The sequence below is a fragment of the Phycodurus eques genome, chromosome 5 (genome assembly GCF_024500275.1).
Source record: "Phycodurus eques isolate BA_2022a chromosome 5, UOR_Pequ_1.1, whole genome shotgun sequence".
Taxonomy (NCBI): domain Eukaryota; kingdom Metazoa; phylum Chordata; class Actinopteri; order Syngnathiformes; family Syngnathidae; genus Phycodurus; species Phycodurus eques.
In genome coordinates, this window is record NC_084529.1 from 4541536 (window position 1) to 4565034 (window position 23499).

At 45.6% G+C, this 23499-nt stretch overlaps 1 protein-coding gene across 3 annotated transcripts in view; it reads left to right on the forward strand.

Annotated features, from left to right (window-relative positions):
* LOC133402865 (filamin-C-like) overlaps positions 1-23499 on the forward strand; it is a 38006-nt gene that overhangs the window by 8728 nt on the left and 5779 nt on the right. The window contains exons 3-42 of one of the 3 annotated variants that reach the window (XM_061677097.1): positions 174-271; positions 1472-1622; positions 1787-1905; positions 1987-2064; positions 2164-2326; positions 2492-2692; positions 2839-2946; positions 3436-3573; positions 3715-3841; positions 3929-4065; positions 4245-4438; positions 4506-4619; positions 4814-4957; positions 6167-6290; positions 6457-6668; positions 6759-6849; positions 7755-7924; positions 8008-8125; positions 9358-9620; positions 10603-11200; positions 11757-11930; positions 12940-13102; positions 13181-13509; positions 13626-13749; positions 14215-14371; positions 14450-14639; positions 15417-15440; positions 15527-15768; positions 16854-16953; positions 17031-17171; positions 17505-17633; positions 17741-17914; positions 17999-18163; positions 19515-19718; positions 19811-19963; positions 20155-20277; positions 20476-20724; positions 21411-21680; positions 22025-22162; positions 22308-22423. In XM_061677097.1, the coding sequence (XP_061533081.1) occupies positions 174-271; positions 1472-1622; positions 1787-1905; positions 1987-2064; positions 2164-2326; positions 2492-2692; positions 2839-2946; positions 3436-3573; positions 3715-3841; positions 3929-4065; positions 4245-4438; positions 4506-4619; positions 4814-4957; positions 6167-6290; positions 6457-6668; positions 6759-6849; positions 7755-7924; positions 8008-8125; positions 9358-9620; positions 10603-11200; positions 11757-11930; positions 12940-13102; positions 13181-13509; positions 13626-13749; positions 14215-14371; positions 14450-14639; positions 15417-15440; positions 15527-15768; positions 16854-16953; positions 17031-17171; positions 17505-17633; positions 17741-17914; positions 17999-18163; positions 19515-19718; positions 19811-19963; positions 20155-20277; positions 20476-20724; positions 21411-21680; positions 22025-22162; positions 22308-22423 (6713 nt within the window). The remainder of the gene's footprint in view (positions 1-173; positions 272-1471; positions 1623-1786; positions 1906-1986; positions 2065-2163; positions 2327-2491; positions 2693-2838; positions 2947-3435; positions 3574-3714; positions 3842-3928; positions 4066-4244; positions 4439-4505; positions 4620-4813; positions 4958-6166; positions 6291-6456; positions 6669-6758; positions 6850-7754; positions 7925-8007; positions 8126-9357; positions 9621-10602; positions 11201-11756; positions 11931-12939; positions 13103-13180; positions 13510-13625; positions 13750-14214; positions 14372-14449; positions 14640-15416; positions 15441-15526; positions 15769-16853; positions 16954-17030; positions 17172-17504; positions 17634-17740; positions 17915-17998; positions 18164-19514; positions 19719-19810; positions 19964-20154; positions 20278-20475; positions 20725-21410; positions 21681-22024; positions 22163-22307; positions 22424-23499) is intronic. The other 2 variants (XM_061677098.1, XM_061677099.1) reach the window with 2 other exon arrangements.

The following is a 23499-nucleotide window of genomic DNA, read 5'->3' on the forward strand; positions in this document are numbered from 1 at the left end:
ACACCGTCATTGTCGCGGCCCCGGTAAGGTCATGGGACCTTGTTGTAGCTGGAGGTGTCGTAGCGATAGTAGCGACAGTCCAAGTGGGGCCTCATTATGGCAATGGCAGCGGAAGCCAGCCTGTGGACATCTGCGCACCGGGCTGGTTTAATGGCTTGTTTGCATTCCGCTAGGTTTGTGTCCTGATTGGGCCGAGTGGGACCCCAACCAGCCTGTGGAGAATGCCAGAGAAGCCATGCAGCAGGCGGATGATTGGCTGGGTGTGCCGCAGGTAAGACATGATGGATAACCTTCATTTAACGTAGCTGAGATGGGTGGGAGGGGCTTGTCTGGGTCAGAGGTTGTCAAACATTTGACAACAAGTACTACCATGAATGACCGACAATAAAGTACAGTAGTGTATTAGGTGTATTAAATGTTCATCAAAAACAAGGTTTTATTCTTAAGTATAGTTAATAATGTTGAAAGCAACTAGAACATTATGCACGGTATGAACGTCAACACTGCACTTGTATTTAAAATGTACTGTAGTACTTGGAAAGTAAATGTATGACATAAAAGGAATAGTCTCTACCCATCTTCTTTGATTTTCTTGGCATCTGTTGAGAAGATATTTTCATTCATTCTAACACTGCAGAGCAAAGCGAGACTGTTGGAATGTGGGATATAACACACAAGGTAGTGGCGCAGGACCTTTGCACTGTAGTCTATTTTATACACTGCAGATAGAAAAATAAGAACACCAATTATCCTCAAACTGTTTGATGCGAGGCTCAGTTTAAAATGAAAGTTTTTTACAAGCAGAGAATGCCTTATGGTGGTTTCAAATACTGTGTCTAGGAGGGCTATTTTGGTGCTTTTAGAGACCTTTAAACACTCCTGAGCCAGCCTCTGAAACAAGAAAAGATCTAATCTGTGTCCCTTGGAATAACGATGTAATCAGAGCAAGGCTGCATGCTTCCATTCCATCCCTTTTTAATGACCCCTGATGTTCTACGGCTCACTGCGCAGGTTGTTTAGTTACACGCTACGCCAGCTAATCACCACAAGGATAAGCATTGGCCAGATCGCTGAAGGGTGAATGTCACGGTCCTGACGGCTCAAGGGGGCTGGATTCCAGTGCACTGGTGTTAAGGAGATGTGGGAGAGGTCTGGCTAAGTATAAATCCCCATGGCTAGCTTACGGAAGGCAACAGTCCTTAACCCTGCAGGACTGGGGTTAAATATAACCAGCTCGGGTCATCGCTTTGTGCCAACGAATGACTGAAAGACAAAGTGCTAGAAGTATGAGACGAGTCAGTAGTGGTGCTAATAAAGATGTTTAGTTCCTGTTAAATCCCTTTGCACCGTGGTTATGAGAGAGAAGTTTTAAAAGGGCCAGCCACCACTTGCTCAAAATGTGATGAATGTAGCTTAGCTGAAATGTACTGTATAATTTTGTACTTATAGTGTTGATGTGTTTGTACTTCAGGTGATTGCACCTGAGGAGATCGTGGATCCAGATGTGGATGAGCACTCAGTGATGACCTACCTGTCACAGTTCCCCAAAGCCAAGCTCAAGCCAGGAGCCGCTCTCAGACCCAAGCAGCTTTTCCCTCACAAGGCCAAAGCCTACGGACCCGGTGGGTAGCTCAAAACTATAGCAAAGTATACATAATGAACAGTTCTCAAGGTTTACTGTCAAAGTATCGACTTCTCTGTGGCCGACATCGATACAGTGCTGTGACAGTACTCCCTTTCTAGCCATTCCCGTTGTCAAATAACGTGTGAATGGTTTCCATCGCAGGTATTGAGCCTCATGGTAACAAGGTGCTTCACCCTGCTGTGTTCACTGTGGAGACTCTGGAAGCTGGCAGTGGTGAGGTTCTGGTCTATGTGGAGGATCCAGAGGGACACAAAGAAGAGGTAAGTTGCAAAGTAGGGACAGGACGAAGCCAGGATATTGTTGCGTTGAACCCTCTTGTACTTTTTTCTCCCTATCTGCAGGCTAAAGTGAAACCCAACAAGGACAAGAACAGAACCTACACTGTCACTTATGTTCCTAAAGTTGAAGGGCTCCACAAGGTTAGATAAAGCAGCCATTACGCCCTAAATTAGAGACATCTTTAAAGAAGGGTTTTCTTGATATTTATTTGACTTGTTTCTCTCCCCCTTAACTGTCAGGTCAAGGTGTTATTTGCAGGTCAGGATATTGACAAAAGCCCCTATTCAGTGAATGTCGCGAAGGACATGGGTGACCCCAGTAAAGTACACGCCAGGGGACCTGGTCTGGAGCGCACTGGGAATATGGCCAACAAACCCACCTACTTTGACATCTACACAGCCGGTAAAAATGTCAAATTCAATCGTTTGCAGACACGGTAACGAGAGTTTGAGGAATAAAACACCACTTTACTCCTCAAGCAGTCATAGGGAGGAATAAATTAGCCTTAAGGCAGTCCTATTAATACATTGAGCCCACTGGTGACTAATCTTTCTTCCTCTCAACCAGGTGCTGGCAATGGCGATATCAGCGTGCTAATTGTTGACCCTCAGGGTAAAAACGACACAGTGGAGATCATTCTGGAGAACAAGGGCGACAGTGTGTTTCGATGCACGTATCGTCCTGTGATTGAGGGTCCTCACTCCATCCATGTACTGTTTGGAGGACATGAGATCCCAAAGAGCCCATTCCTTGTCAACATCGCAGAAGGTGAAGCATCCGTTATATATTTCTTTTAGAAAAAGGGATGTCTTAGCATGCTGTAAAATTCTGGGTTACCCTTTCGTTACCATTTTATTTCTCCAGGATGGAGCCTCCAACTTTAGACCATAACGCTTCTTATCTGTCATTTCTAGCACCTCCTGTTGCTCCTCTCACGGGAGCTCCATTGCAGATAATTCCTCAGTCAGTGCTCACTCCTCCTGGAACAAAGGGGCCCCCACCAAAAAAGCCAGTCCGCCCAAGTTAGTATGGCCCACTGGGATGAGCCTTCGCGCAGTGCTCAGCTCACCTTCCCAAAAGAACTGCTCTCTGTGCCATGCCTTAGGAAGCTTTCACTATGGTGGGGGTGCACGGCGCAGTGTAGTGCTTCGTTCAACTTCTTGCGGCCTGCCAGCTTGACAGTTTTAGTCATTATCCCTGTTTGGCCTTTCTCTCCACTTTGTTCAACTTTCGCCTGCCCTGTTTGCTTTTAGCGCACACACATTTGCATCTACCGGCATTCAGCCAGAGCCTGCAAACGTTCATGTCTGACATACTGAACTGTTGTCAAAATGTTGCTCGGTATGTCTTTATAGTGTCTGTTTATGTAATCGAAAAAGGTATCTCTCTCATTTACAGGTCTTTTCAGTCAATCTGTAAGGAATCCCAGTTGAATATTCTGCTACTAACACTGCTGCTTCTTCCGGTTACAAAATAGTTTCTTGCTAAATAGTTGTTGGTATTCCTTTCAGCCATCAATCCAAACGCCTGCAGAGCAACAGGCAGAGGCCTTCAGTCTAAGGGCGTGAGAGTAAAGGAGGTTGCAGACTTTAAAGTTTTCACCAAGGGAGCTGGGAGTGGAACATTGAACGTCTCAGTCAGAGGACCCAGTGAGTCAGACACCCCTCTCATCTTACGCTCTTCCCTTTTTGGATAAGTTCTCTCGTCCTGGCTTCTTGGCGGAGCAAATGCATACATGCATAAAATATATGTTGTCTAGATGAGAATCCATATTGCATTGTTTCTCCCAGCTGGAGCACAGGAGCAAGTGAAAGTGCGAGATGCGGGAAACGGCGTTTATGAATGCGAGTATTACCCCCTCAAGCCGGGTAAATATACAGTCAGCATCACATGGGGAGGCCAGCCCATCCCACGCAGGTAAAAGGCAAACGCTGCATTCCGGGCATCGTAAACAATGCAACAGAGATAATATTGCGGATGTTCTTGTATAATTACTGTCTGCAGCCCGTTTGAAGTGGAGGTGGCACCAGAGGCAGGTTTCCAGAAGGTGAGGGCCTGGGGTCCTGGTCTCAAGACAGGGATGGTGGGAAAATCTGCTGACTTTGTGGTAGAGGCCATAGGCACAGATGTCGGAACTCTGGGTAAGTCACAGACCACTATTACAACAACATTTACAGTGAAACCCTGTTTAACGCATTCCAGACCCACCTGTTAAAATCTGCGATATAGCGGTGGTGCCATTGATGAACTGCGATATAGTGGTGTAGTTCACTTTACTATGAATCTGCCATTTGAATGTATTATTTCTGTTTTTGTAAAGGCTTCTCCATTGAAGGCCCGTCCCAGGCAAAGATAGAGTGTGACGACAAGGGTGACGGCTCCTGCGACGTCCGCTATTGGCCCACTGAACCCGGCGACTACGCCATCCATGTAATTTGCGACGACGAGGACATCAAGGACAGTCCCTTCATGGCCCACATTCTCCCCGCCGCCAATGAAAGCTTCCCAGAGAAGGTATCCACTCCCGCATTACAAAGGCATGAAGCCACACTGGTGTTAACAAATACATTGAAATGTTCAGGTGAAAGCGTTCGGGCCGGGCCTGCAGCCAACTGGCGTTACTGTGAACAAACCAACGGAATTCACTATTGATGCCCGCATGGCTGGGAAGGGTCCCCTCACAATCTATGCCCAGGTATGGAGAGCACCGTTTCCTTTGAAGATTCAGCTGGAGTTTTCAAAACACACAGGATATTACAGAGACAAACAGTATTTCCCCAACTACCAAGTACAACTTCCATACTGTTTGACTCCGGAGATTCCACTGTTTTGACTGTATACCGTTTGCGAGCGCATCCTCCGGTTTGACGTGCTTTTGCATCCACTTAGGATGCCGAAGGCTGCACCATCAACATCAAAATCACCGACAAAGGTGACGGCACGTACCTGTGCATGTACACCCCCGCCAAGCCCATTAAACACACCATCATCGTCGCCTGGAACGGCGTAAACGTGCCCAACAGCCCCTTCAGGGTAAGATGCACCCAGCTACACTCTGACACACTCAATGAAGAATTCAATGTTATTTATCTTTTCACGTTTGTTGAAAATCAGCGCTAGAGTACGTCTGGGTAGAAGAAAGTGAATGACTACTGTTGATCTGAACTGAAGCCATGACAAACATTTGTTGTGTTGGCTGTTGCGCCACCACGTATACCCCAAAAGGTTGAGAAATGTTTTTATTTCCTCCGAAATAAAAATGAAAATTAATCCGGTGGAATCTGTGGGTGAGGAGGATAAATTGAGTGGATGTAAATACATTTTACAGAGAAGATCAAAACACTGCCTAGAGGCAGAGTAGACAATTACAAAGTGACAGACTAGGAACCAGATGTCCATCATCCTGTTTGTATAAAGTGTTTGGTTGGGTTGTCTTTCGTAATTTAGCAAATCATAATGGCTAGCCTGCAAGCAGACGTCCACTCTCTAGTGCGCTGTCCATTTCATCGTCAAAAGAGCAAGTGCGTGCCATAAATCCGAAGAACAGAAAAAGAAATGAGTCAGCGATCATGTTAATTATGTATGAATTTTCACCACCTCAGTTTATGAAAGAACTTACCTCTTGGAATCTAAATTATGGCTGGCATTCCATTTCCTTTCCAAGCAAATAACTCACGTAACATCTTCTTTTCGACTGACACCTCACACATTCAAATTACAGAGATGCAGAAGAAGGATAACATCAAAATTCGAGACATTTACCCTGTTTTCTCAATCGCTCTGCCTTGGTCAATGACATGTAAAGGTTTGTTTGCTTGTGGTGCAATTGGAGACTGCTTGTGATTTAATGGCAAGCATTTTCAAAATGTAGAAGCCAAGTTTGACTACCCGGAATTAATAATATAGATGGCAACGTCTTCCTGATTAGTGAAAAGGGATTACTGAAAAGGGACGTAGATATCTTTAAATGAGGTGAATTCAAGATATCGTGAACAAAACCAACTGAATTCACAATTGATCTCCACATGGCTGGGAAACCTGATTAAAGATATCCGAAAAGGCACGCAGATGTATTGAATTGAGGTGAATTAGCTGTTCTATGTTCAAAGGGCTAGCCATACGCTTTCGCCACCCGGAAGTACATGTGACGGCATAGCAATAATGTCTATTAACAGAAGACTGCAGCTGTCCTACTTCAGGCAACTGCTCGTAGGCCGCTAAAGTACACTGTGAACTCATTAGGTGCTGGTCGGAGAGGGTTGTCATCCAGACAAGGTCAAGGTCTATGGGCCCGGAGTGGAGAAGACGGGCCTCAAGGCTAACGAGCCGACATACTTCACTGTGGACTGCAGCGAGGCTGGTCAAGGTGAGCACGCATGAGAAAATGATGGTTATAAAAAGACTTGACAGTCCAGGTGAATCCCAATGAAAGGAGGCCTGTGAATGCTGCTCAGAAGGCTTTTGCATAGTTACACGGTACAAGTGAGTCAGCGTCAGAAATGTTCTCAAAAGAAGGCCATTTTCATTCATAGCCGGATTTGGAACGTCCTCTCTGAACTATTCTCGCTGCTGTGCACTGCTAGGCGACATCAGCATCGGAATCAAGTGCGCCCCAGGGGTGGTTGGCCCTGCCGAGGCAGACATCGACTTTGACATCATCAAGAATGACAATGACACCTTTACTGTCAAGTACACTCCCCCGGGCGCAGGTCGCTACACCATCATGGTGCTCTTTGCTGACCAGGTAAGATTAGGGATGTTATGTAACATCACCTTTGGAGAGGAAGTGTTTGTTTTCATTATTAATGAATTTTCTCATCATTTACCTTGTCAGGAAATTCCCATCAGTCCATTCAAAGTCAAAGTTGACCCCTCTCACGATGCTGGCAAGGTGAGAGCAGAGGGCCCCGGACTCAACAAGACAGGTTCGTACAGTGGGGAGGGGGGGGGGAGTAGCCAAGTACTATACTTAAGTATATTTTACATGTATCTGAACTTTACTTTTTAACTTCTATTATATCTATCTATATCTATCTACTTCTACAACAGATATCTTTACTTTGCCAAAATACGCTTGATACTTTTTTCAACCTCTGCGGATGACGACGCAATGTAAAAAAGATGTAAATAGAGAGAAGGGAAAGTCAACTGCGCCCGAGATGTTCATTAATTGATTGAGATCTTGGTGTCTTTTAAAGCGGGAAAAAAAACAGGGACATCAGTGACATGGAGGAACGTGAAGCAGGGAGCAACGGATTTAGAGCAGATATTTCCATCCAGGGCCTTATTTATTTGATGTTGCTATGTTTTATGTTTGATGTTGCTATGTTTTATGTTTGGAAGCCTACAAACCACTAGGGAATGGCTTTCAAAATTCTCTAATCTGAAAACACACACACACAAGTACAGTGTATTGTTTTTCATTTGTTATCATTCACGCATCGAAAATGTCTTGTTACTCAGTTCACAGCATTAGAAAAGCAATAGGAACATGCTGTTTTGCTAGCAATAAAAGCTGAGGCTCGCGAGCTAGCGCGTAAACAACAGCAAGTTTCATGTAACGTTATAGTTTCTTTTCTTCTAAGTCCCAGCAACAGTTAACAAGAGAGAAACTATTTGGTGTAGAGGTTGTTTTTCAAACTGTTTTTCAAAATGGGTATTGTATATACCTAACTGACAGTAAAAACACATTTTTACACAAGTATTTCTACTTTTAATTCAGTAATTTCATTAAGTACAGAGTATGTTGAGTACATTGTATGCACCCGCATGCCAAAAGTACATCTGAACAGCATTGGTTGAACTCAAAAACACGTGCATTTGATTTCAGGAGTGGAGTTGGGCACGCCAACCCACTTCACCATCTACACGAAGGGAGCAGGCAAAGCCAAGCCAGAGGTGCGCTTTGCCGCCTCGGGCCCGGGAGAGGCGGTCCGTGACTTTGAGATCATCGATAACCACGATTACTCCTACACAGTCAAATACACCGCTCTTCAACAGGTGCGCCACATTCCAAGTCCATTTATGTTCCATCTGGATGCCGAAATGACTCACCGTGATGCTTTACTCTTTGGTTTTTCCAGGGTAACATGGCCATCACGGTGACCCATGGAGGAGATCCCATCCCCAAGAGTCCCTTCCACATCACAGTGGCACCACAGCTGGATATTGGGAAGGTCAAAGTGGAGGGATTAGACACCAGTAAGTACAAAATCCATGAATGGACCAATACATTTCCTGGTTCAATTAAAAATGGGTAAAATTCAATTACATTTGATTTATACAGCCCCAAAAATCGTCTTCAAAGTTGCAGAGGTACGATGAAATGTAAAACTTGAAATAAATAAATAGTAACTCCAGCAGACAATGAGAGAACCTTGACTATTAAATCACAAAAGCCCGAGCCGGGATGTGATGTCGGCGAGCTCGTGGCGCTGGAATGTTGCGCCTCACCTCAGTCCAATCTCTTACAGCGAAGAGGAACTACTGCGCATGTCAATGTTTGACAAGACTCAGTGGGCAAAGATATGCGCAGCGAAGACCGGAAGTGCCTCACTAATCTTCCTTCTTGCAATCAACTTCTTAAACAGCTAACCTACAGTTCCATTGCAACATGCTGCCAATTTGTTTGTCTCGAGTTTGTTGTCACATTTCCGTCGGGCCAATTATATATTACTCGTGCACTCACTGTAGTAGTCTCGCCACGCTGCATTATTTGCATATCTGTTGTTGACCAATACTGGCCACTCATGCCAGAGTAGCATCTGCTCCACTTGCACACTGATTGAGGAGTATCTGCAACATTTGCACAATCGACATTGTCCCAAATTATCGCAGTACTCGTCACTTTAAACTGCACACACTCCTCGAAGTCTCGGCGCCCTTTGCACAATGATCATTGCACCGGACTATTGCTATATTAGTCATTCAAACTGCTCTAAGTGCAAGAGGACTCTGCATCTTTTTGCACAATTGTCCCAAAAAAATTAAATAAATTGTACCGGCATTACCAGATACTGCGATTGGCTGGCAACCAGTATAGGGTGTACCCCGCCTCCTGCCCAATGATAGCTGGGATAGGCTCCAGCACTACCGCGACCCTTGTGAGGATAAGCGGCTCAGAAAATGGATGGATGGATGGCATTACCAGATAACTAGCAACCCTTTATTCCTCAGTGACTGTTTTTGTCAATGTCTTTATGTCTCAAAAGTGTTCTCTGTCAATTGACTGTCTGTTGTCGTACTCGAGCGGCTCCAACTAATGGAGACAAATTCCTTGTGTGTTTTTTGAGCATACTTGGCAAGTAAAGATGATTCTGATTCTGATCAGACAACACACGAGCGAAACAACTTTACTCAACATTAACTACATACTATTTATTTGGCTATACAAATAGGTTATCTTGCACTTAAAACTCTGTTTTTTGTTGCAGAAGTGGAAGTGGGAAGGGACCAAGAATTCACAGTGAACACAAAGAGTGCCGGCGGGCAGGGCAACGTAGGCGTGAAGATGACCTCACCCACCGGCCGACCAATCCCGTGCAAGCTGGAGTCGGACAAAGCCAAAGGCACGCACAGCGTGAAGTACATCCCCCCAGAAGAGGGGCAGTACAAGGTGGATGTCAGCTATGATGGGAACCCTGTCATGGGAAGCCCCTTTGGGGTGGAAGCGGTGATGCCCGCTGATCCATCAAAGGTAAATGTTTTCACAAAAGTGCTCTTGGGCAATTACAGTGAACCCTCGTTTAGCGTGGGGCTAAAGACCAATATGTGAAAATCTGTGATAGCGCTTATAAACATGCTTTAAACACATTTAACTTATTGAAACACTTTTTAAGTATTCCTAAGACCCCGTTCTCACTCTCTCGCTGTCAAGAAAACGGAGACTATCATACTTTAAGGAAACAAAAAGAAGACTCTCCAAATAAGAAGCAACGCATTCTTGCTTCAAACTGTTCATTTGTCACTTAAACTGACATAGAAAACAAAAGACAACCAAAAATTGGTTCTTCAAATGTCAAACTATAACAACAACCAAAGTCTCCTGGCTTAACGCAAATGCAAAACGCCATGGACGGGTTAACGGAATTAGCATAAAGGTTTCAGTTATAATACATTTTCAAACAAACTGCTACTTTCACACACAGAGCAGCAATACATACGAACTGTGCATACAAAAAGAGGATTAAGCATTTTCAACCAAACCATATCATTTTGTCTATCTATAGTACGCTAGTTTAATGCTAACATAATGCAAAATACAATAGACGGGCCAATGGAAATTAGCATGGTTGTTGCAGTAATTCTAAAACATTCAAACAAGTGCTTCTTGAACACACGTGGAGCAGCAACACATTCAAACCAAGCATACAACAATACTCAGAGGCACACTGTATATTTTCTCTGCTTTGTGGGAACAACGACTTCCTACAACTTACAGCAGTTGGGGATCGTCTCTGGCTCTTCTTGCACTCCATTACACTGGATCTCTTTTAGGTGACCTCAGTGCTGCCTGGCATGTTGGGGCACAACTCTAAATTTGGATTTGCCTGTATACTGTTAAAACCAATAAAAAAAAAAACGAGCACGAAAGAATCTGCGGGAGCGGGGGCACGAATGATGAAAATTGTATATCAGCTATTGTTAACTCATGTTTGACCAGATTTATTGTGTCTCAGGTCCGAGCATTTGGTCCTGGTCTTCAGGGCGGTATCGTGGGTAAACCGGCTCCGTTCACTATCGACACAAAGGGAGCGGGCGCCGGTGGGCTGGGCCTAACGGTGGAAGGTCCCTGCGAGGCCAAAATCGAGTGCCAAGACAACGGCGACGGCACTTGCTCGGTAGCCTACCTGCCCACCGAGGCCGGAGAGTATGCCATCAACATCCTGTTCGCCGAGCAGCACATCCCCGGCTCTCCTTTCAAGGCGGCAGTACGCCCCGCGTTCGACGCCAGCAAGGTCACGGCCAGCGGCCCCGGTCTGGAGAGGGCCAAGGCGGGGGAGGCGGCCACCTTTACTGTGGACTGCACGCGGGCCGGCGATGCAGAGCTCACCATCGAGATCGTATCGGAGACCGGGGCTAAGGTTGAGGTGCACATCCAGAAAACGGCAGAGGGAACGTTCTCCGTCACGTACATCCCACCGTTCCACGGCGCACACACCATTACCATCAAGTACGGAGGTCACATGATCCCCCACTTCCCCAAGGTTCTGCAGGTGGACCCCTCCGTCGACACCAGTGGGGTGCACGTCTACGGGCCAGGAGTGGAGCCAAGAGGTAAAATGACAAAAGGAACAGCTGATTTGTTTAAACACAGTGGTACCTTCATTTCCGACGGCCCCAATTTCCGACTTTTCTGAGTTACAAATCATGCGTTTTAGGTTTATTGAAGACTCTGAATTGTCCATAGGTTTGAATGTGAGCTGTGTCCTGTGACTGGCGATTCGTCCAGGCTGTACCCCGCCTCTCGCCCAAAGTCAGCTGGGATAGGCTCCAGCTCACCGGAGACCCTAACGAGGCGCAACAGAAAATAGATGGATGAAATAAGACAGCATGATTCATTAGAGATTTGTTTTCGCCAGAGAATCATTCATCAGGCAAAATGTCAAACATTCAACTGTTGCGCTTTCCTTCTGCCAAAACAAAATATATTATCCATAACAAAAGAGAAGCATACCGTATTAACGGATTAGGATATTGATTTACCGCCATCGGATGTCATCTTCTAAGTGTTGAGGATAGGCCCTGGAAGATAAATACCCACAGGGCTTTGCGTTGACAAAGGGTTTCAATAGCGAGCGACAAATCATGTTAAAGGCCGCTTTGTTCCCAGGCGTCCTGCGAGAAGTCACGACCCACTTCATTGTGGACGTGCGGGCTCTCAACAAGCTTGGAGGAAATCACGTGAAGGCTCGCATTGTCAGTCCCTCGGGCACCACCACGGACGGCTACACCACCGACAAGGGCGACGGCACCTACAGAGTGGAGTACACGCCCTTTGAGGATGGTAAGAGCACAGGGACGCAAATGATGATATATCACTAAGTGCTCATGTTTAAGTTGTCCAAAACATAAGTGTCAGACATGGAGGTCTGGATTTCGCCTACTGGCCTTGAGTTTGACACCTATGGTCAAAAACCTCTGCAAGAACACAAAATGTCACAAAGCGTAAAATAAAATGACTAACAGGTGTTGGTACAGTGCACCGTTGGAGGACGAGAGAGTGAGAAAAGTCAGTGTGAGAGATTTGGGGAGGGTAAAAATACCGAATGATGCAGCGCTGCAATGAGAGGAGGGAGCCAGACTGGCTCTGATTTATAAATAGTCTGTTCTGGAACAGAAGCTCTTAACCAGGCAGGTATGTGTGCCGAAGGCTGCTAGCGCACCTGCCATACAGTGGGAGCCTGACAAGGGTTATTAATAAAGTACAGAGCTTGAACATACAGCACAGAGGTGACGCACTATCAGTAAAATAAAAATGCATCAGTCTAAAATATGTTGTAACAGAATTGTGACTATAGAGCAGATTCGACGCTTTCAATTTCAACAGCCTCTCTACACAAGATGAAAGATTTCTATTTCTGGTTCCTGATTAACTCATTCACTGGCAGCTGTTTTCTCCATATTGCCATCAGAACACGTAATCTTTCAAGACCCAAACAATAGTCCGATCTGTGACAATGTTGGCACCGAACCTAGCAGAAGAGTAGACTATCTTCTTTCACCAGAAAAAAAAAACGGTTTCTGCAATCCTACCCAAGTGAGGGCCTACGGACTGCGTCTGTTAGTCATTACTGTGGTTTACAAGCCTAAATTTCACAGACACGCTGGGCGAGAACCACTTCCACGCTTACCTACTTGAATATATACATCAGTGCCAATAAACCATTGGATTCCAGTTGAAGAATATAAATGTTCACGGCTGTGAATAAGTTAAAAGCCATTTAATTTGTGCCATAAGCAGAGAAATGTGCTTTCTTCCTTGAACATGACTGATTCAATGTGTTTGCATCCAGGCGTGCATCTTATTGAGGTATTCTATGACGACGTACCTGTACCTAAGAGTCCCTTCAGAGTGTCAGTGGTGGAGGGATGCGATCCAACCCGGGTGAGGGCGTACGGACCGGGTCTGGAAGGAGGAATAACCAACAAGCCTAACTGCTTCACTGTGGAGACCAGGTATCTAGAAGATCAGCTATTAGTCAACAGTGTCTATATTTGCTGAATGATTAAAGTCTCTCTCGTGCTTGTCTATAGGGGTGCCGGTACGGGAGGTTTGGGCCTAACCATCGAGGGCGCGTCCGAGGCCAAAATATCCTGCAAAGACAACAAAGACGGAAGCTGCAGTGTGGAGTACGTCCCCTTCACGCCCGGAGAATATGACGTCAACATCAACTACGGTGGGCACCCCATCCCCGGCAGTCCCTTCAAGGTGCCCGTCAAGGACCCCGTGGACCCCAGCAAGGTCAAGTGCTCCGGTCCCGGCCTGGGTTCTGGAGTGAGAGCGCACATCCCTCAAACGTTCACGGCAGACTGCACTCAGGCTGGACAGGCGGCACTGGATGTCAAACTCTTTGGGCCAACAGGTAATGATGCAACACTTGTTGCAATGTTTTTTTTTTGTTTTTTTTTATCTGAACACTCAGCCGCATGCTAATGAACAGTACATCAAGTAACACTTAGCCTTATGTTTTATTTAAAGGTACCATGGAGCCAGTGGGGGTTAAAAACAACGGTGATGGAACCCACACAGTTCACTACACCCCAGCTCAGGATGGAGCGTACACGGTGGCTGTCAAATATGCAGATCAGGAGATCCCACATAGGTATGTATCCATAGAAACCAAATGATTTATATTGCCAACCTACGTCAAGTTGTAATCGGCCATGATAGTGTACGTATTATCTTGTGACAATCTAATTTGTGCCCCACTGCTTGCATTTGACAAGACAATTATTCAATTGTGTTGTTTGTAGATGAGCCGAGTCGAGCGCTAAGCAACCAACTACGTAGCTGCATGAAGTCATACATTTAATCAAGACACGTACATTCATCCATCTATTACCTTCTTAATGCAATGCCGAGGTATCGGATCAGGCTCGGTATTGGTCGATACTCAAAATCAAGTGACTTGACTTGAACTCGGGATGTGATTGTGACTTATCTAGTAACAACCCATAAAAAATGATTTCTTAATCATCTGCGACATAACAGAACACTTGTCTATTCTCTGCCAGCAAACAGCGCTGGATTGATGACTCTCTTTCCATTTTATTTCTACCGTCAACAGTCCATTCAAGGTAATGTCTCAGCCCGGCCACGACGCCAGTAAGGTGCGAGCCACCGGCCCGGGTCTGGACAGCAAAGGTGTGTCGGCCAGCCTTCCCGTGGAGTTCACCATTGACGCTCGAGATGCTGGCGAAGGGCTGCTCACTGTGCAGATTCTGGTCAGTCAACCCACCACCTGCCTCTCCCGCGTTTTTCACTTCAACTGCATGACATAACCGGAAACCCTGTGCTGACAGGACCCAGAAGGCAAGCCAAAGAACGCAAGCATCCAGGACAACAGGGACGGAACCTACACGGTGTCCTACGTACCGGACTCCATCGGCCCGTACACCATCACCATCAAATACGGAGGGGACGAGATTCCGTACTCCCCCTACCGGATTCAGTCGAATCCCACTGGAGATGCCAGCAAGTGTCGCCTCACAGGTAAATCCATCGATTCCTCCTTACGCCAGAACTAAGTGAGATGCTAATGAGCACATTGTATCGCACCGGGCATCCGAAAGTAGTTTAGGATCCTGTACAGTATACAGTATCAGGTGAGGAATACGTTCTAGGAAATCCAGGCAATAGACAGACCATATAGAAACATTTTAGTTGTACCCTCCCACAAGCTTTTAACACATTTATATAAAAACCTTTTAAAATGCATGTTAACCTGTTAAAACACACTTTTTAATGTATTCCTCCGCACCCATTTCTCACTTCTCCAAATAAAAGGCAAATTTGTCATTCCCAGATGAAGTTAAGTGTCAACACAACACACACACAAAAAAGAGGATTAAACATTTTATATTTGAACACAAAAATGTTCAACCAAAAAATTTCAGTTTGTCTTCAGCTAGCTTAATGCTAACATATAATGCGAATTGCATTATATGTTAGACGGGCTAACGGAAATGAGCATATATGTTACAGCAGGGGTCATCAAGATGGTGCCCGCGGGCAAGCACCAGAAGTAGCCGCTAAAATAAAAATTGCTGAATTAAATATGATGCCCTAAAGTAGAGTACATCCAGTAGCGCTCTGTGATCCTACCCTCTAAATTCTGACGTACCTGTGTACTGGAAAAAAAAAAACAATTGTTTCAAAATTGAAAGATGAACAATAATATAGCACGGGTCCACTTTAACATCAATCCAGATGGTTTTGTTCAAGTTATTATTTTCTATTTATTTACAAAGTAACCTTTTTACTTTGCAGTGTCCATAGGAGGACATGGTGTATGTAAGTAAGCTTTATTATTCCTCTGTTGTATTGCTAGAAAACCTTCTAAAGTGAATACGTTTACACGTGTTTTTTTTTCCCAACAGCGGGCCTTCAGAAGCTGCAGACCTCGGAGGATACGGTAATCACGGTGGATGCCAAGGCCGCCGGCAAGGGCAAGGTAACGTGCAAGGTGTTGACCCCGCAAGGAATGGAGATGGACATGGACGTGGTGGAGAATCACGACGGGACCTTCGACATTTACTACACGGCCCCCGAACCTGGCAAATATGTGATCACCATTCGCTTTGGAGGACAGAACATCCCCAAGAGCCCCTTCCATGTGGTGGTGGGTCCACAAATCGCTGCATGTTCTTTCACATGGGGGAAACAACCACAAGAAATCGTTACAGCATTTAGTTGTTCTTTAGAAAAGAGCAGCAATTCATAATGTTGGCTATCTGGAACACAAAAACTCACTCTTAAGATCAAATCTATTAAAATTGACAACTATTTTATGATATAGGGTGTATGTAGATGGATAGATAGCTAAATGATTGATAGATAAGGTCTGCACAGCCCTGCTCTCCTGACCTTTTTGTGGAACAAAATAGGCATATATATATATATATATATATATATATATATATATATATATATATATATATATATGAGAGAGAGAGAGAGAAATTTCAAAACCTTTTCCACTATTAATGTGGTCTGGAACCTGGAAAAAAAATGTAAATGATAATATCGTTGCACAAGTGGGCACACCCTCATAACCGTGGATGTGTTCACAATGACCTAATCACATTCAAACTAATGTTTAATGGGAGTCACTTGCCACCATTTAAAGTGCCCCTGATTTACCTAGCAGGCATTCCTGACATTTTTATATTTTCTATTTGAAGCCTGAAGGCTCTGTACTCGCACTGGCTGCTATTTGGACCTGCTGATAATTCCCACTTCCACCTTGACTGAGGTCCTAGTTCCAACTGATGAGCAGTGTGATGCTTTTGGTGATGAGCAGTGTTGTATTTGCGCCAAACAAACGTTTTGGAATTATGGCCAAAAGTTTCAGCCTTGGTTTTATCGGGCCATAACACATTTCCAACATAGGTTTGGGAGATTTTGGTAGAAGGAATTATAAAAGTCAGGAAAAGCCTACTAGAACATGTGAAACTCATTTTGGTTGAATCAGAGGCACTTGCAATGGTTGTGTGCTGACTCCCATTTAACATGAGTTTTAATGTGATTGGTTAATTCAGAACACAGCCACATCCCAGTTTTCAGACGGTGTACACATACTTCCCATTTCAAAATGAATCAAAACAACTCAATTGAGCTGTGTAGAATTATAAATCTCATGTTGTAATGATTGATCTTGGGCTCATTTTTTGCAAAAATCCCACTAAAATTCCTTGTGTCCGCAAGGCCTCAAACGAGCCGGTCGCTCCTCGCGACACGGTCGATCCTCTCTTCAGACCGGTCAACTTCCTCGTGCCGTTCACGCCGCAGCAAGGAGAAATATCAGGTGCCGCACGCAAACATACGAAAACCTCAGGCCTGCACTCACATGCGCTCACCAACTAATTCAACTGTCACTCTTAGGCGAGGTCCGGATGCCCTCGGGCAAGACGGCCAGGCCACACATCACGGATAACAAAGATGGCACCATCACCATCAAGTACCAACCCACCGAGCGAGGCCTGCACGAGATGGACATCAAATATGACGGCAACCACATCCCAGGTCCAGTAAAAAGCTTTGTATTGCAAAAGTTGAATAGAGTTGTACTTAATTTATTGCAAATTCCCAATTCATGAATTCTTACTGAGGATTTTAATGTAATTCTTAGTATTATGTCGCACGTAAGTGACTAAGTCATTTCATGAACAAAATAGAATTAGATAAAACATCCGTTAATGAAGTCCGTTGACTGTTCACGCATCAATTCATGTCCAAAACAATTTCATGCCTGAGGTAACATGCCAACAGGTTCCATGAGTAAGCAATTAATAAGACATTGCTCATTTCTGCAATTAACAAAGGTAAACGACAAAACAACCACATTGCTCACTGCAGGAAGTCCTCTACAGTTCTTCGTGGATGCCGTGAACAGCGGAGTGGTGTCGGCTTACGGTCCGGGCCTGAGTTACGGCATGGTCAACAAAGCTGCCACCTTTACTGTGGTCACTAAGAACGCAGGAGAAGGTATGACCCAACAAGGATCGAAGGCAGTGGCGGCTTGCCATTTAGTATTGAGTAAACATGATTTCTACGTAAGTAGCAGAAAATGACCGGTTGTTTGCGTTTGTCAGGTGGTCTCTCCCTGGCAGTGGAGGGCCCGTCGAAGGCGGAGATCACCTGCAAGGACAACAAAGACGGCACCTGTACTGTGTCCTACCTTCCCACGGCGCCCGGAGACTACAACATCATTGTCAAGTTTGACAACAAGCACATTCCCGGCAGCCCTTTTATTGCCAAGATCACCGGTGAGGAAAATTGCTCCGTTTGGCCTCTACAAGTCAACTGGCGCTCAAGTATCTCAAAAGAAAACACCTTTGTCTCACCTGCAGGCGACGACGCCATTACCAGGACGTCACAGCTGAACGTGGGCACGGCCGCCGACGTGTCGCTCAAGATCGCCGAAACGGACCTGAGCTCACTCAGCGCCAGCATCCGAGCGCCCTCGGGCAACGAGGAGCCCTGCCTGCTCAAGAGGCTGCCCAACAGACACCTCGGTGACAGAACATTCACACACATCGATCTTTCATGTCGTAACTGACTTGGAAATTGCGGGAGACCCCCTCACGGTTGCTCCTTTATTTGTCCGGCAACAGCGCAAGCTTCACCAAGCATCCTGATTGGCTATTGTTGTCATGTCCCTATTCTGGCTCTGTCATTGGCTCGGCCTGACTCTGTTCTGACCATACACAAGGATTTCCCAGTGGAAAAACCGAACAGGTTTACAGTGAACCCTCATATAGCAGGGTGTTTCAGACCCACCAGCGATGGGTAAAAAAGTAATGTGTAGTTTTACCCCTCCCAGGTGCTTGATATACACATATACTTATTAAAACCCACTTTTAAAATGATCCCTTAGCACCTGTTCTCACTCCCTCACTGTCCCTCAGAAATGGGAGACTATCATATAACGTCACTTAGAGGAAGCGAAAAGAAGACTCTTGTCGCACAGCTCCCCAAATAAGAAACAAAGTGTGCTTGCTTCAAGCTGTTTTGTTTGTCACTTGCCACTTGACGTTTACTGTAAAACTCCCACATAAAACAAGAAAGAATTAAACATTGTATACTGTATTTAAACAGAAATGTTCAACCAAAGCATATTTTGTCCGATGTAAGTCCACTAGCTTACTGCTGACATATAAAGCAGAACGCCACAGATGGGCTAACAGAAATGAGCATTGATGTTACGGTAACCATAAATTTTCAAACAACAGCTACTAAACACAAACGGAGGAGCAATACATACAAACGGGGCAATAGAAACAATACTCACAGGCATCCATTCTCTCTGCTCTGTGGGAATCATGATGACAATAATGGACCTTCTCTGCCTCTTCTTCTGGCTCTTAATTATGTTCCAGGCATGTAGTGGCACAATGAGCTACTACAGAGACGCCGTGCAACTCTAAATTGGGAATTGCCTGTATACTGTAAAAACCCACGAAAAACGTTGGCGCAAACATCCATCCATCAATCCATCCATTTTTCCAAGCCGCTTATCCTCACAAGGGTCGCGGGTGTGCTGGAGCCTATCCCAGCTATCATCGGGCAGGAGGCGGGGTACACCCTGAACTGGTTGCCAGCCAATCGCAGGGCAGTTGGCGGGAACAATGTATCACAATATAGCGGGAGTTCACCTTATCATTTACCATTATCTGTCCTGATTGGGGAGGGAAAATCACTTCTTACACACCCCACACCACAGGATAATCACTCAGGATAATCTTTCATGAACATCCAATAATCAGACCTTTGCTGACTTTGATTGGAAGGGAGAGAAAATGCTGAATTGTGTCCCGATTGTCAGCATGTGTGTACCTTGGTTGACTTACTCCCTTTTTCTCTCAGGTATCTCGTTTACCCCTAAAGAGGTGGGCGAGCACGAAGTGAGTGTGAGGAAGAACGGCGTGCACGTGGCCAACAGCCCTTTCAAGATCATGGTCGGCCAATCGGAGATCGGCGAGGCCAGCCGGGTCAAAGCTTTCGGCAAAGGCCTGGTGGAGGCGCATACTTTTGAGATGGCCGAATTTTTCGTGGACACCAGGAATGCCGGTACTCACCACAGAAACAACACCTGCCGCTTCAACGGCAAAATAAGTGTGGAAAATGTAGAAAACACCAAAGTGCCGATTTCGTCCTTTTAGGTTACGGCGGGCTGGCGCTGTCAATCGAGGGTCCGAGCAAAGTGGACATCAACTGTGAAGATATGGAGGACGGGACGTGCAGAGTGACCTACTGTCCCACAGAACCTGGAAATTACACCGTTAACATCAAGTTTGCCGAAAAGCACATCCCAGGTTAGGAATTGGTGGCAAAAGTACTCTGCACTCTGTACTTAAGTAGAAGTATACATACTTGATACTCCTGTTTTGATAATTTGGCAAAATGGAAAAACAAAAAGTTCTCAGAACAAAGCAGTTGTTCCGTTACCTCCCACCACAGGGAAAATATATTATTCTGTTTTTTGTCGTTTTGTTGTTTCCTCCAGGAAGTCCGTTCACAGTGAAGGTGACCGGCGAAGGAAGGATGAAGGAGAGCATAACCAGAAAGAGGCAGGCGTCCTCGATTGCTTCGGTGGGAAGCACCTGTGGACTCAACCTGAAAATTCCAGGTCAGCACACATGCCAGTTCCGCAAAAATAGTACAGATCACTTCCCCAGCGTACGGTTTGGAAATGTTTAGCTAAGGAATACAACAATCAAAGGGAATGTGACATCAAAAATAATGGCGCAGCTTGGTTATTTCCAAACAATGTGTCCAGAGCAAAGAGTCTACATTAGGGGCAAGCCAACCTTCTCTTTGCTCGTAGGAAACTGGTTCCAGATGGTGTCCGCCCAGGAGAGGCTGACCCGGACGTTCACCCGCAGCAGCCACACTTACACGCGCACCGAGCGCACAGAGATCAGCAAAACCCGCGGCGGCGAGACCAAGCGGGAGGTCCGGGTGGAGGAGAGCACCCAGGTGGGCGGGGGAGGAAGCCCCTTCAGGGACGTCTTTGGAGACTTCCTGGGCCGCGAGAGCCTCAGCAGCTTCGCCGGCATCGCGGCCAGACCTGAAGGTGAGCTCACTTCACGACCCACAAATTCAGTCATTCGGGTTTTTTTTCTCTGCAACTTAACTTTTCACTGAAAAACTGGGAATTGGTGTCAAGGTAGTATGTTGAAGTACTTCGTCTTGACTGAAAGTTTTCTAAGTTGGGGAAGAGAAACTAGGTATAGCTAGAGTTGTTCGCAGAAATTGTACACAGGCACGTCCAGTGATTTAAATAATTTTAAAAAAATCATCTTTAATCTGTTCATTTTTCAGGGTAATGTAAGACAAGTTTGTAATGATAAACTGTTTTCGTATCGTCACGGTTGTAGTGTAAATGCATCGTTAAGTAACATACGATTAATTGACTGAGAACAGAATGCAAGCACTTAATCTAGCAAACAGAAGTATAACGTTCAATGAAACTATTTGAACTTCACAATACGCTAGTTTAAATTTACCTTGGACCGCCAGCCAGTTTTACAAAAAAACTGGGAAAATTAGTTCAGTCCCATGTCTGAAAGGCTGATGCATCAAATGGAGTTTGTTCCTCGATGTAAAGAGGGCACGGCATTTCAACGCGCACAAAACACGTAACCCTTTATTCTGATAAAGCAAGTTGGACACACTCGTTGATGAGGATAAATATTACTATTACTGTATATCTTTTAGCCCTATTTGTTTGTAACCCGTTATGATTCTCCGCTTCGCCAGCTGAGGGGGGCTCGCAGGCCATGACGGCCCAGGTGACCAGCCCCGGGGGGAAGACGGTGGACGCCGACATCGTGGACAGTGGAAGCAGCACCTACAGTGTGCGATTCATCCCCCAGGAGATGGGACCCCACACCGTCAACGTCAAGTACAGAGGCCAGCACGTCCCCGGGAGCCCCTTCCAGTTTACGGTGGGGCCAATGGGCGAGGGGGGGGCGCACAAGGTCCGTGCGGGAGGTCCTGGCCTGGAGAGAGGCGTGGCCGCAGCACCTTGTAAGTCACGTTTGCGTCTCTGTGCAGTGAACCTCCATTTATCGCGAGGGAACCACCCGCGTAACTATTGGTCAGTGGTGTCAGACTCACTCTTGTTAAGGGCCAAATTGTAGTTATGGTTTCCCTTAGAGGGTCACTATGACTACAAAACGTAGTTTGAACCCTCCCACACGCTTCAGACACTATGAACCTTGTCAAAACACGCTTTTTAGAATATTCCTTCTCACTTGTCACACTCGCTGTGAAGAGATAACATCACTTTGAAGAAAAAAAGAAGACCCCATCACGATGAATCGTGATATGGCATTGGACTTTTTCGACGAGTTGTTTTTTTTTCTCGCCAGCTGAATTCAGCATCTGGACCAGAGAGGCCGGCGCCGGCGGGCTGTCCATTGCCGTGGAGGGGCCGAGCAAGGCGGAAATCTCCTTCGAGGACAGGAAGGACGGCTCCTGCGGCGTCTCCTACATCGTGAAAGAACCTGGTAACAAACTCGCATGGCGCTTGATTGTCCTTATTTTCATTTTCATCCAAGCGTGTCCTTCCCCCGGTTTGGTCTGTCCTCTTCTCAGTGTTTTTCTCTCCAGTTTGCGTGGCGCTGAAAACTAAAAAGCCATCTGTTTCCTCAGGTGACTACGAGGTGTCAATTAAGTTCAACAACGAGCACATCCCCGACAGCCCGTTCATCGTTCCCATCGCGACGCTGTCAGACGAAGCCCGCAGGCTCACGTTCACAAGCCTGCAGGTGAGAACTTCCACGCGCCCGCGGGGAGAATTCTAATTTGTCGCCGAAAATAATCAAAACGCGTCGAGCGGCAGCGTGAGCGGTTGGAGCCGTTTCTTTGCCCTTGACGTGTTAATGAAGCAGAGACACGGGAGGAATACGATCAAGCTGGACGGTGATAAAGGTCGGGATTAACTGTTCCCCCCGATCAGCACACGCTGGGCTACGTGTGGACTGTCGGCTCGTCAATGGCGACAAGGACAACAATAACACAACCTAATCCAGAACGTGGTTTTACTGAGCGTTTCATTCACAATCCCACGGTAAAACAGACATACTGTACACGACTCACAAAATGTTTCGGATAATATTGTGCTTGGGGGTGAAATTTCAAGATTAGCAATGGGCCGGTGACAGATTCAGAAGGGAGGATAACTTTACCTGACGTCTCACGGTATCAGAGTGTTGCAGTTACAGCGCTGAAATTAGCAACGCGCCAAGACGTCCCAAATCTGATGATGGGTTGCAGAGAAATAGAGTTTGCAAAAAATTGCCGTTTTGGCAAGTTTTTTTTTGTGGTATCGCCAACACAAAATCTGACCAAAAAAAAAAACCCGCACCTTTAAATTAGAGCAAAACAGTATAACTATTATTTCTCAACATATGGCCCTCGACCACTTTGTTTCTGCTACTTGGGGAGCCCCTTCTCCAATTGGTTGACAAATTCCAGTTAAAAACATCCACCAATAAGCTTGCACGGGCCGAAAATCTGAGGAGTTCTTCAAGTGGACGGGTCAAAATTAGCATGTACGTTTCAAACAGTGTCACTTGCCTTATAAACGCCAATTAAATATAGCAAATTGAACATTATTCGTGAGACGAGCCGTAAAAGGGCAGTAGAATAGGGCATGTACTTTAGTCCTTTTTTTTCTTGAATTTATTTGGTACGGAGGATTTTAGAGGCCTTTGAAGTGATTATTCCATGTTTTGTTGTTACATTGCTTCTAAAATGTGTTATATTCTGAAATGTTTGGGTAAATAACTTTTCCCCCCATTGAACACAATCAATTTCATTTTTCTACAACAAATAGAATATC